The sequence below is a fragment of the Oryctolagus cuniculus genome, chromosome 10 (assembly GCF_051225735.1).
Source record: "Oryctolagus cuniculus isolate XC-2025 breed Fujian yellow rabbit chromosome 10, ASM5122573v1, whole genome shotgun sequence".
NCBI classification, from domain to species: Eukaryota; Metazoa; Chordata; class Mammalia; order Lagomorpha; family Leporidae; genus Oryctolagus; species Oryctolagus cuniculus.
In genome coordinates this window covers 92,692,246-92,704,771 of record NC_142876.1, presented here as the reverse complement: position 1 = coordinate 92,704,771, position 12,526 = coordinate 92,692,246, and the positions used below count along the sequence as shown (strand labels likewise).

At 56.6% G+C, this 12,526-nt stretch overlaps 1 protein-coding gene across 10 annotated transcripts in view; it reads right to left on the bottom strand.

The window, feature by feature from the left end:
• Positions 1–12,285, bottom strand: part of FAM3D (FAM3 metabolism regulating signaling molecule D) — a 45,180-nt gene extending 32,895 nt beyond the window's left edge. The window contains exons 1-2 of one of the 10 annotated variants that reach the window (XM_008260859.5): positions 12,054–12,285; positions 1,144–1,194 (exon numbers count right to left, since the gene is read on the bottom strand). In XM_008260859.5, the coding sequence (XP_008259081.1) occupies positions 1,144–1,156 (13 nt within the window). In that variant the 5' untranslated portion in view covers positions 1,157–1,194; positions 12,054–12,285. Of the gene's footprint in view, positions 1–1,143; positions 1,195–1,290; positions 1,548–1,601; positions 1,719–3,680; positions 4,058–12,053 lie in introns of those variants that run through there. The other 9 variants (XM_089306018.1, XM_089306017.1, XM_089306010.1 and 6 more) reach the window with 9 other exon arrangements.
• Between the last annotated feature and the right edge of the window lie 241 nt (positions 12,286–12,526).

The following is a 12,526-nucleotide window of genomic DNA, read 5'->3' as shown; positions in this document are numbered from 1 at the left end:
CAGACTGCACCCCCAGAGCTCCCTGCCCCCCTCGCTTGCCTTCTGAGGACCAGAAACTGAGGTCCCTTTCACCTGCCCCCTGCGTCCTGGGCCAAAGCAGGCTGCTTTCCTGTGACCTCCAGGGCTCAGGCCCAGCCCTGGGGGCTCCCTCTCGCTCCTTGCCCCGGAGCTCAGCTCCGTGGCTCTGCGCTGGACTCAGGCTTCTTTGGGTAGAGGTTGGGGGAGAAGGACCCATGGCTGCGGGCTGGGGAATGCATGGCCCTGGGCACCAGCTGACATCTGGGCCAGAGCCGACTGATCGCCCCATTTTACAGATGAGGAAACTGAGGCTTGCCATCCTCTCCCTGTGCTTACAGAGGCAGGGTTTGAACCCAGAGATGCAAGCTGACTCCAAAATGAGTGCTCCTGGCTCCTCATAACTGGAAATGAAACTGAAGCATAGGGCCGGCGCTGTGGCGCAGTGGGTTAATGCCCTGGCCTGAAGTGCCGGCATCCCATATGGGTGCTGGTTTGAGACCCGGCTAATCCACTTCCTATCCAGCTCTCTGCTATGGCCTAGGAAAGCAGTAGAAGATGGCCCAAGTCCTTGGCCCTTGCACCCGCGTGCGAGACCCGGGAGGAGCTCCTGGCTTCGGATCGTCACAGCTCTAGCCATTGCGGCTAACTGGGGAATGAACCACCGGATAAAAGACCTCTCTCTCTCTCTCTCTGCCTCTCCTCTGTGTAACTCTGACTTTCAAATAAATAAAAAGGAAACTGAAGCATGTGCCTTTCAGTTGGGGTGCAACTGAGAAGGCTTTTGTCTTCCTTGTGCCGTTTGTTTTGAAGATTCTAGACTAGCCTCCCTCCCACATTGAGGTCAATATTTTGTCCCTAATTTCCAACCAGAGCCAGGTGTTTCCAGGATGAGGCCAACCCTTAGGACCCTAGCCAGGAGGAGCTGCTGTGCCCAAGTCTTTCTACCCCTCAGCCGTGAGGCAGGCAGTCCCCCAGGGCTCCCCTGGATTGGCTTCTCCGGGGCCCCGGTCCAACTCTGAGGATGGGTACACCAAACCCCCGACTGTGCATGCAGTAGACATTGCCAACAGGAGAGTGACTCCCCCTTCAGCCCCAACCTTGAACGCCCCCAGAACCCGGTCCTACCTGAGACTCTCATCCTGTGCAAGTGAGGAGCAGCTTCGGGTCAGCAGTGACCTACGGAGAGGAGAGAAGCAAGTTGGAAATGATGGAGACTGAAGAGGACCGGCAGGTGCCCCACTGAGGAGCTCCCGCCTCGCCGTGGTTCCTCACCACCTGGGGGCTGAACCGGCTGCTTTCCTCCTGCCCTCCCTGCCTCTGCTTCTCACTCACTCTCACCCCTGGAGGTCGATGTCCCATTCACCACGTCTTCTTTTAGGCGCAGAGGTTTCTCATCTAAGCAAAGGCAGGTGCCGTCTCATGGCCCCTGTTGCTTGGAGGACTGGGTTTACTCACTCACCTGTTCATCTACCCTGCTTAAGCTCGAGTGATCCTTGCTGATGGATCATAAGGAAGAGTAATCAGGCTCACAGGTTACAGGTGCGCTGGGTACTGCATTTTGGGGATGAGTAAGCAGGACTCACCATGGTTCAGCCCAAGATTACTCAGCTTGCAAAGGTAAGAGCCAAGGGCGCCGGTTCAAGTCCCGGCTGCTCCTCTTGTGATCCAGCTCTCTGCTATGGCCTGGGAAGGCAGTGGAAGATGGCCCAAGCACGTGGGCTCCTGCACCCGCAGGGGAGACCAGGAAGAAGCTCCTGGCTCCTGGCTTCGGATCACCTCAGCTCTGGCTGTTGCGGCCATTTGGGAAGTGAGCCAGCAGATGGAAGACCTTTCTCTCTGTCTCTCTCTCTGTTTGTAACTCTACCTCTCAAATAAATAACAAAATATTAAAAGAAAAAAAAAAAGACGAGAGCCAAAATTTGGCTGTGAATCTCTAGGGGCGGAATCCCTAACCCAACCCTCCTCCTCCCATGCCAAGTCCATGGCCAACACTTTTGGTGCCAGAGGAAAGTTTTGAAATCAATGTTTGTTTCCTTCTGGAGTTCCGGGCAGGGGGAGGGGCACTTTCTTCCCTCCTCTCCCTGCGGCTGGGCCGCCCACAGATGCTGGACAGTTAGGGTGATTCAGCAGCTTCGAAAGCCCCCAGGAGGTCCGTGGAGAGGGGAGGCAAGGCCAGGGGAGAACAGGTGATTGCCTGGGCCCCCTGCCACCAGCCTGAGGGCTTTCTCTGTCCCCCTCCCCTCCCACCACTCCTGCCACTCTTCCTGCCCCTCCCAGCCCAGAATCTCCTTTGTTCTAGAATGCATGTTCAAAGCCCAGCTGCGAGGACTGAGGCCTGATAGGGGAGACCGGGCCTTAACCCCTGGCCTTTGTTGATGCCCTCTTTGACCCTGGCTGCATCATGGGCCTCCCCATCGCTCCACTGAGGCACCTGGGCCCATCCGCCCTTCCTAGGTAATCACGGGCAGCAGCAGCTACTCCGGCTAATTATGCAAATCCTCCCACCTGCCCTGACCCTGCTCCTCCAGAGCCTTCCCGGTCAGAAATTTGAGCCCTCGCCTGGCGCTGCCCCTGCAGATTTTTAGGACTTTAACTTCCTGAAATTCAAATCACCAACTTTTCTTTCAGATGCGAAAGTACATTAACATTATGACTGTGCCGGGTGGGGCCCACCCCTCTGGATGAGACCCCGACATTCAGTGTATGGAGGAGCCAGGAGAGCTTGAGGCCAGACAGAACGGAAGCACAGAGAGATATAGGGCCAGGGGCCAGAGCTACGGCGTAGCAGCTAAAAGCTGCAGCCTGCGATTTCGGCATTCCTTATGGGCTCCGGTTTGTGCCCCGGCTGCCCCACTTCTGATGCAGCTCCCTGCGCACCCGTAACCTGGGAGCCTGGGAAAAGTAGTAGAAGATGGCCCAAGTGCTTGGGCCCCTGCACCCATGCGGGAGAGTCAGATTAAGCTCCTGGGTTCCACCTGGCCCAACCCCCGTCATTGTGGACATCTGGGGAATAAACCAGCTGATGGGAAGATCTGTCTGTCCCTGTCTCTGTAACTCTGCCTTTCAAATAAATAAGTGTTTTTTATTTTTTTATTTTTTGACAGAGTGGACAGTGAGAGAGAGAGACAGAGAGAAAGGTCTTCCTTTGCCGTTGGTTCACCCTCCAATGGCTGCCGGGCCAGCGCACCGCGCTGATCCGATGGCAGGAGCCAGGTGCTTCTCTTGGTCTCCCATGGGGTGCAGGGCCCAAGGACCTGGGCCATCCTCCACTGCACTCCCTGGCCACAGCAGAGAGCTGGACTGGAAGAGGGGCAACCGGGGCAGAATCCGGCGCCCTGACCGGGACTAGAACCCGGTGTGCCGGCGCCGCAGGCAGAGTATTAGCCCTAGTGAGCCGCGGCGCCGGCCAATAAAGTTTTTTTTTTTTTTTTTTTTTTTTTAAATAAAAAGGAGAAACATAGGGCCAAGGCCAGGCAGATGGGGATACTCATGGAGGGCAGAGACAGAGCCCATCCAGGGACAGTGCTGGGGGGGACTGGGGAGGGAGGGACGGAAGAGACGGAGGTAGACAGACATAGGGTACAAGCACTCTTGCCATGCCTCGCCACAGACAGAAGAGAGAGCTGGAGACAGAGTGGAAGTGGGGGTGGGGGGACACATACCTGGCAGGAGGCTAGCCTTGGGCTGTCATGTCCATGCTCAGCAGGGGTTCTGGAGGGGCAGGGGTTGGTCCCGGCTGAGCTGGGTGGACCCTGCCAGCTTGATGTCCCTCCTGGCAGAGGCCTTGCCTGCCCACCCTGCACCTGCAGGGCTCCGTGGTCTCCCGAGTCCCCAGCCTGCTCTCCTGGCAGTCCGTGGGTGCTCTGGAGCTGGAGGCCAGGACTGGCCTGCTGGGGCAGGGAGGGGAAGACACCTGGGGCAGGGACGCAGGGTGGGGCAAGAATTCCCTCCCGAAGTCACTTAGACCCAAAACAGTCTCTTTCCTCCTTGTTCCTGCCAGAGATGATCACAACCTGTTATTCAGGTTGTGGAGCTGCGGGGGAAAGGCCCTACTGCCCTTGATGCTGGCTGGGGTGGCTGATAAGGGGGCCCCAGGGTGTGTGTGTGTGTTCACATGCCTAGGTGGGATGGGGTGAGGGGTGGAAGGGTAGGTGGGACCGGGTGAGGGGTGGGAGGATAGGTGGGATGGGATGAGGGGTGGGAGGGTGCCTGGAGCTTTGGCTGCCCCACTCTTCCCTGACCTGTCCTGCCCCTCCCCATGGTAGGGACTGCATCTGGCTGCAAGTCAGCCATGAGCATACATCCGGTGTGCTTTTACTGAGCATTGAGGAAGTGTTTGACGGATACTTGGAGGCTCAATGAACTGCATTCATGCATAGTCCTGGGGGGAGGGTTAGGATGATTCAACGCCCAGCTAGATAAAGAAGCAGAAGTTCAGCGAGAGCCAGCAGCTTGTCTAAGGTCACACAGCCAGTCTTGAATTTTATTCCGCAAGCGTTCTCCCAGCACCTGTGGGGAAGCAGGCTGTGCTCCAGGCCTGGGGGACACGCCTGTAAGAGGCGTGCTCTGCAGCCTCCCTGGGCGGTTGCACTTGCCAGTCCCTTGTCTGGACACTGTCCCGCTGCCTCCCTCTTTCCTGCGCCCCTCATCCTCATCCTTCAGGTCCATCTGGGAAGCTTTCCCTGACCCTGCAAGACAAGATCGCACGCCTACCCATGGTGCCGGGTGGGGGCACATCCATCCCGGCGCCCCGCCCCTTCACAAGGGCCGGGCCAATCGGAGCTTTGTTATTTCCTTGTGGTTGCGTTGGGAGTGGGCTTGTGACCCAAGCATGGTCAATCAGAGTTGTTTTTTTTTTTTTCTGGGCTGGATCTATGGCAACTGAGAAGAGAGAAGCTGTCTTCTCCCTGGAGAAGCTAAGTGGGGTGTCTGTAGGTCCCTTTCTCGGCCCCTCTGCTACGCCGCCTCCTCTGGAGACGAGCCTGCTGGAGAAGTGGCTGGGCAGCTGGGGCAGAGCTTGTGGTCTTGGCCTTTAAGATCAGGCAGAGAAAAGCCTGTGATGTTGGGAAAGAGCATGCATTTGGGGATCAGACCTTTTGCAAACCTGTGCAATGAGGGTGGTGCTAACCACGCTCTGCCCCCGGCCCAGGAAGGGGTGTCGGGCAGTGAGCCTGCTGTCTGGAAGGGGCTTGCTGGCCCCCAGCATCTGCCCCAGCTCCTGCCAGTCGGCTGGTGCCATCCGCCCCTGCGGCCTCCTGCCAGTGTAGCTCCACGGCAGGATCCCTACACGGATGTTTGTCCTTTCCTCCACAGAGCCATCATGGCATCTCCCAGCCTGTTTGTGACATTTTTAATGGGCTAGCAGGAGCCAGCACGTCAGCTTCTTCCTGTTTCCTGAGCCTTCTGTACACACGTGCCTTTCAGCTCGGCTGGGACCTGTCCCGGCGCCAAGATGACAAAGGGCTGTTGACACTCCAGGCTTGAGCAGCGCATTCTGGTGCAGAAATGTGTGGATGCCTTCCCGGCTTACTCCTGCCTCCAGGCCCTTCTCTGACATTGCAAGAATCCCTCCAGGAGGCACTTTTTCCTGCAGCGCAGCGTGGTCAGCCCTGAATCCCCTTCCAGGCCGCAGATCCCCGTGGCTGTCCTCACCTGGGCCTTAGTGCCGGTGCCAGGAAACTGGGCAGGTGTGCAGTCAGTGATGCTCCAAGGAAGGAGGTGGCTTTCTGTTTGGGAAAGCAAGTCAGGTGCCTCCATTGGAACGGCTCTTCCTTTTCACCCCGTGCCTCACATTTTCCTGTGTGCTTGAACTCTGCCCAGAGGTCACACCCAGATTTCAGAAGCGAACTGGTGTCTTCTGGGACTCTTGCTGCCGTCATGTTCCCCATCTCCGGAAGCCCAGCAGCTGAGCGCGGGCCGCCGAGGCCTGGGCGGGCTGTGTTCTGCCGTTCTGCATGGCTTCTTTCCGGTCCCTCCAGGTCTGCTGGCCACCCTGCCTGGGGGAGGGATTCAAGGTCTGCCAGGAATGCGTGGAATTCCGCAGGGGTATGATGCAGAAGGACTCGGGAGAGAGACCAGACCCACACTGGAGACTCCAGGCTCCCGGCTTTAGCTGTCATGGGCTTCTGGGGAGTGAAGCAAGGGATGGAAGATCTGTCTCTGTCTTTTAAGTAATAATAATAAAAAGGCCTGCAGTGGGTAGGAGCACACACACGCCAGCTCCAGCATTGTGAAGGGTCCTGCCTTGACCCCGTAGTGTGCGTGCGCACCCCTGCCGAGGCCAGATTGCCCCCTGCCCTGAGCGTCCAGTTATCCCTGGAAGCCATCCCAATCACCCATGATGGTGGCCCAGGCCTCTGTGGAGCAATTAGAGTAACCAGCGGCCACCTTTCATCACTAGATGGTCCTTTTTGTAAACCCCCGGTTTTTATAGGCAATTATTGATCATATCATCAATACACTGAGAGATAAACAGTAAATAAATCTATTAGCAATAAGGCTGGTGGCTCGGACAACCTGTTCCTGTGGCATTGACTTGGGAAGGAAGCAAGTCCATTATTTCCATTATGCACTGGTTTTCCCCAGCTCTGGCTGCTGGTAGGATTCCTGGGCCTTGCAAAGCTTTGTAGGAGGAAATGTGAGAGGCTCGGAACAGGGGCAGGGTTCTGAGGGGTCCTGCTCATTCCCGGCAGGAGATGTACCAGGCCCTGCTCAGAGACCCCTCCCCTCCTTTAAACCAATTTAGTCCTCCAGTAGCTCCACGAGGAAGCCGGGGCAACTGAGGCACCGAGAGATCAGGCCGCACAGCTGGCAGGAGTCTCCACTGCTTTTAAGCAAGGAGTGGCCTTTTCTGTAAAGGATCGGGTAGTGAGGGTTGTGGGCTTTGTGGGCCATTGTTCTCAGTCGTGACTTCTGGACTCTGTTCTTTCAGTGGGAAGGCAGCCGTGGAGACTGTGCGAATGAATGAATGAATGAATGAGCGTGGCCATGTTCCAATCAAACTTTATCTATGAAAGCAGGTGACCGACTGGCTGCCTCGGGCCTGCGGGCTGTTTGCCAACGTCTGCTCCAGCCCAGTCCCTTGTGGTTCAGGTGCACACAGGCCCCAGGGCTGCCTGGGCTGGGCTCTGCCAAGGTGACAGAGAAGAGACTCTCGTGGGATAGCAGAGTCTGTGATTCCATTCTCCCATCCCCAGCCAGTCCCAGGCGTCCCCAAGGGGGTGATTCCAGGCCTCCTGCTCATTTCACCTCCTCTCACAAGCTGTCAGGGGGACTTTGCCGGGAGTGTGCTGGCTGAGGTCATCTCCCAAAGGTGCCTTGCTTGGGGCCAGCCCCCAGGGTCCCTCTGTCAATATCACAGCCTTTACCTTCCAGAGGAAGCAGGAGTCTACAAAGAGGAGAGGGTTGAGAGCGAGGCTTTGGAGCCCAGTCTGCCTTCTGTCATGGGACTGTGCACATGGTCCTTGCTTGGCCTCAGTTTCCCTGTCTGGATGTGGCCATCCCAATTCCTTGTTTAGTGGAGATGAAGTGCCAGGAAGCACCCAAACCATAGCGCCAGGCACAGAGCAAATGCTCTGGAAGCAATGGGTTGTTGCTCTACAGCCCCTAGGCTCTCTAAGCTTCAAGAGACAAATCAGCTCTGGTGCTCTGAGTAGGTAACGGGCTCCTCCGAGTCGCAACGGAGCGTGGGGACAGGTGGAAGCCGGGTGGCCACATGTGCAGTGCTTTCCCGTCCCCCACAGCATCTGATGGGATGGGCGACCTCTCTGGTGCTGGGCATCTTCAGCTCCAGCAGCCCCGGAGGCCGGTTTGCGCTGCCAAGATCTCTCTTTGCTGGGCGCCTGGCTGGGCATCATCGGGCAGGACTCAGCGATGGAGGTGGGGCCGTCAGGGTTCATTCCCTGGGCGCGGCCGGCCCGTTGGAATCTTTCCAGCAGGTTAGGCATGAAGTTCACCTTGGCCTCATGAGTAACTCTATTCCTGCCCATCAGAGGCCACTGGGTCTCAGGCCCTTTGATTAACCAAGGTGGCGGCCTCCCTATGCAGTCAGCGGGGTCTTGTGAAAGCCTTGGGAGTTAAGTCTCATTCAGGAAGACATGGGATCCAGGGATCTCATTGCAGAAACAGTAACCATCACGATCATGATCCTCCTAAGTAGCATGCTGCCGATTTTGAGGGCGTGTCCTTTCCTTTCCTTTTCCCAACAATCTGGCCAGGTAGATTCTTTTAGTAACTCCATTCCACAGGCGAGGAAGCAGATACTTAGAGAAATCTAGCAACTTGCCCAGGGTCATATCAGTAGAATGCCTTATGCCGTACCGCCATCCATTCCTTCAGTAACTGTAGCCAAATCAAGTAGCGTGGTAGGAGCAAGGGGGTGGTAGACATCCCCTGGTCCTCAGCCTGGCACCTGTTCCTCCTCTGGTGACTCCGCCTCCCACCACAGATATTCCTCTGGGAATCCATCCCCCCCCCCCCCCAGTGGTGGGTAGAGTTGAGCCCATTCTCTGGTTCCAGAGGTGGCCTCTCCATTGAGTGTGCTCCATCCCCTGGTTATAGAGACGGGATCAGACATGGGCAGGCAAGGCCAGCCAAGAGGAGCAGAGCCCCTCCAGGGCGTTCGATGACCTCACCAGGTTGCTGCTGGGTTGCTGAGTTGAGACTCAGAACTGCAGATGCGATGGCCGTCTCCGCCACCTGTGAGGTCAGCCTGCCCGAGAACGAACAAACTGGGAAAAGGCTCCCCGAGCTAGAGACGAGGGTCCTGGGGGTGTCCTTTCAGCCCTCAGCCTCAGTCTTGTTTGAGGGCAGATTTCCCCGGGCTTCTCTGTCCTGTGTGCCAGGGCAGGTGCCTTACTTGTTGGGCTGGTTTGAGTTGGCTACTGTCATTTTCATCTAGAAGAGTCCCAGTCCCAACCCCCAACACACCAGGATGTTCATGTTTCAAGTCACAGTGACATCAGTAAGAAATCTCAACTCGCAGTCCACCCCTTACTCACGAGGTCTCAGTACTCCAGTCCCTGTGAGGCCCACGGCTCAGGCCAGCTCGTGGCCTCATCTCGGTCTTTAGCCACAGTTACTCCCGACATTCTCGCCAGCAGAGGATTCTCCAGCCACGGAACCAGTGGTGCCTGCAGAGGGGTCCAGGTCCTTGGCGCTGAGCCTGGGTTTCCGCCTGTTGCTCTCCCTGCTGCCTGACTCCAGCCTCTCACCCCCACACTCATGCAACCTGGGCTTTCCGCAGGAATTCCCGACCGTGGAGAGTACGGCCTCCTTTCGAAGGTCTTCCTGGAGCTACCCCAGCCAGCCACATGGCCTCTCTCTGCCACGCATAGTCCTGTGCTGTGGATTGGACCCAGAGATCCAGGGGTTAAGGGCTTGGTCCCTTGAGTGGCACTGGAGGGAGGTGATGGAAACTTCAGGAGGTGGGAGCCAGTGGGAGGCCCTTAGGTGTTTGGGGGCGTGCCCTGAGAAGGTAGTTCATGCAAGGGGAGTGGCTATCAAAGCCTGGATTGGGCTTCCAGGCTTCCCACATGGCCCTCTCTCTGTATGTGCGGCGCCACTGCCACCCACCACCTTCCCCAGACACCAAGCCAGTACACCACCTGATCTCGGACCAGACCTCCCAGAACCGTGAGCTATGCCAGCCTTTTCCCTCTATATAGTTAGCTCCCTCAGGTATTTGGTGGTAACACAAAGCTGCTAATACACCCTGCTGCCGTGGGCAAGTTACTTCACTTCCTTAGGCCTCAGTGGTTCATCTGTAAAGTGGGGATAATGAGATCTACCTCTCAAAATTGTGGTGATATTGAAACAAACTAATCCAGGGACAGTACTCAGCCCCACTGCAGATGGTCAGCTCTCCATGTGCACCGCCCATGACGGTGGCTGCTCTGTGTACTGAGCACACAGAACTTGGACAGTATCTCCCATACACCATCTGCCTGACTCCCTTTACCCTCGGTTGGTGATCTGACTCCTTCATCCGACAAACTGTGAGCTTCCTGATAAAGCGCCTCATCACTTCTAAATGTTTAGTGTCTACCTGCCCTGCCGAGTGCCCGGTGCAGGGCAGGTGCTCAGCTGTGACAACAGCACCATCCCATAGTCTGCACCTACTGTGTACCAGGCATCATGGGAGGTGTTTTGCACATGTCTGTCTCTTTCAAAATTCACATCAGGCAAAACTCTCAAGAATCTATTAGTACCCCCATCCTTTTGAGACCAGGAGGCTCAGATGAACCCACTGATAAGGGTTTGCTGCAGCTGATGTTGCCAGGACGAAAGGCAGAGCTGGGATCCAAGTGCCAAAGACAGGAGCTGCTCTCCCCACAACGTCTGCATCTTTTTCTCTGTAGGCTGCCCCTCCTGGGAAGCCAACCTGGGAGCTCCCACCCAGCTCTGCAGAGCCTCCCAAAGCCAGCGATTGGTACCCATCTTAGCAAGTGTCCTCCCCCTCTTCCGGGAACTCCAGACTGGGCAGAGGCTGCCAGCCCTCCATACAGACTGTCCGCTGCCATCAAGGCCTGCCAGGGTTAGGCTGGTCTCAACCAGGGAGGATCAGCTGCCCCAGCCTGAGGAATGCTGCCACACCCCACCTCCCAGCCCAGGGAGGTGCCACTGAGCAGTCAGGCCTCCCAGCTCTGAAGGCTTCAAAATTCCTACTGGAACAGAGGCCCTGGGGGTGGCTGTGGAATTGAGCTCAGAAGGAGCTGATACGGAGGCTGTGCACAGCCCCTGAACCTCCAGATGCCTCACAGCAGACAGACTGTCTGGTGGAGCCGGCTTCTCCCCACAGCCAGCCTTGACCTTGGCTGCCTTACAGGCCTCTTTTTAACCTCTGCTGCCACTGGCCCTTCCCTCTGCTGCCCCAGCGCTCCTCCCTTGTCCTCTCCCCCTCGCCCACCAAGAGTCCCAGCAGTTCTTGACAAAGCCCATCTCCTTGGAGGAGTCTGCCCCGCTTCCAAAGCTATCTGCATGGCAAATGTCAACACTGTTTCCAAAATGACTCTATGCACGCTGTCTCTCACTGTCTGGTTAGCAGTGAGGGTGCAGTTTGTGTTTGCTACCCTGCCTTGCTAATCACAGTGTCTCTTTACACCTGGCACACAGGAAGTGCTCAGTTAATGCTCACAGACTGAATCCTCTGGAAGGGCCACTTGCTTCCAGCCCTGGGTTTAGAATCAGCTGAGTCATGGAGCCAGGGTCGCTTAGCAATCAGGGGCACAAACTTTGCTGTGGGAACGTCTTGTGACCCATTGTGCAGCGGGAACGAAAAAGGACTTTCCTCATGGCAGTGAGGTGAACGCTGAATGTGGAAGCACACAGGGAGCGCTTGGCACGGCAGCTGCTATTTTATGTGGCTCAATGGTTACCACAGGTACCTCGCCAATGAGAACTTCGAGAAAGGAGAGGGGATGGATATTCACATGATCACTCCCTCTTTACAGATGAGAACATTGAGTCACAGTGGAAGGAAGGGAGTAGCCCAACATCACACAGCAAGAAAAATCTCTCAAGACCTGGCACCTTTGTCTTAACTTCTCAGGCCATTATTTTCAGAGCAGAATGAGATCTGGGGCCAGGGAACGACATCTTTCTTTCTTTATTCATTCTTCAGATCTGTGGGGCTCACAGGGCATGCTCAGATGTGTTTTATTTACTTTTTGTTGAACAGATGAGAGAAAGACGACTAAATGTCAAGGGTCCCTGTGGTTAAGGAAAAAACCTTGCAGCACAGCTTAGCCAATCCCCGGCTTGCCTACTCCACGTTTCCTTCTCGTGCCCAGGACAGACATAACTAATTCATCACAGCATGCCTTTGCACTAAGCCTGACCCCAGCCTCAGAATCCTTCTCACTGTCGGCTATCAGCCCCTGGGAGAATCTCTGTGCCTTTCCTCCCTCTGGTCTGGGAAGTCGACTTGATGAGGCTTTTTTGTTCCTTATGCCCCTGCTCGCTCCCTAGCACCATTTTCCTTCCCCTCCATAAAGCAGAGGGGAGGCTCAGCCCGTCCCCTCCTGCTGGAGACTTACCTGAGGGCTCAGGGCTCCCGGCCCTGCTTCGGCGGAGACGGCCAGATGGTCCAGCTGGGGCCCACGTCCTGGCCCCGCCAACGGTCACCTTGACCAGCTGCTAAGAGTCCCGACTCCTGCGCAGGGGCCCTGGAGGGAGCGTCAGGGTGGCCCATGGGCCCCTGCAGCAGGCCAGCTGCTCCAGGCCCTGCCCAGGCTCTGCCTCCCTTCAAGGAGGTTTGCCATAAACGCTCCCTGCCCTGTTAAACAATCTCACCAGGAAGGAGGAAGTTTAATTTGCATGCTCACTCGGGAGAAAATGAGGCTAAAGTCTTACCTGCAGCCTGCTCAGGGCACAGGAAGAAGTGCTGTGGTTCTCCTCCCCACAGCTCTCCCGGCCTGACAAGGGACTTAAGCCACTTCACCAGGAGCGAAATCTCAGAATCTGCCTAAAATAACCTTAATTACCCCCTCGCCCCACCCCCACACTGCCA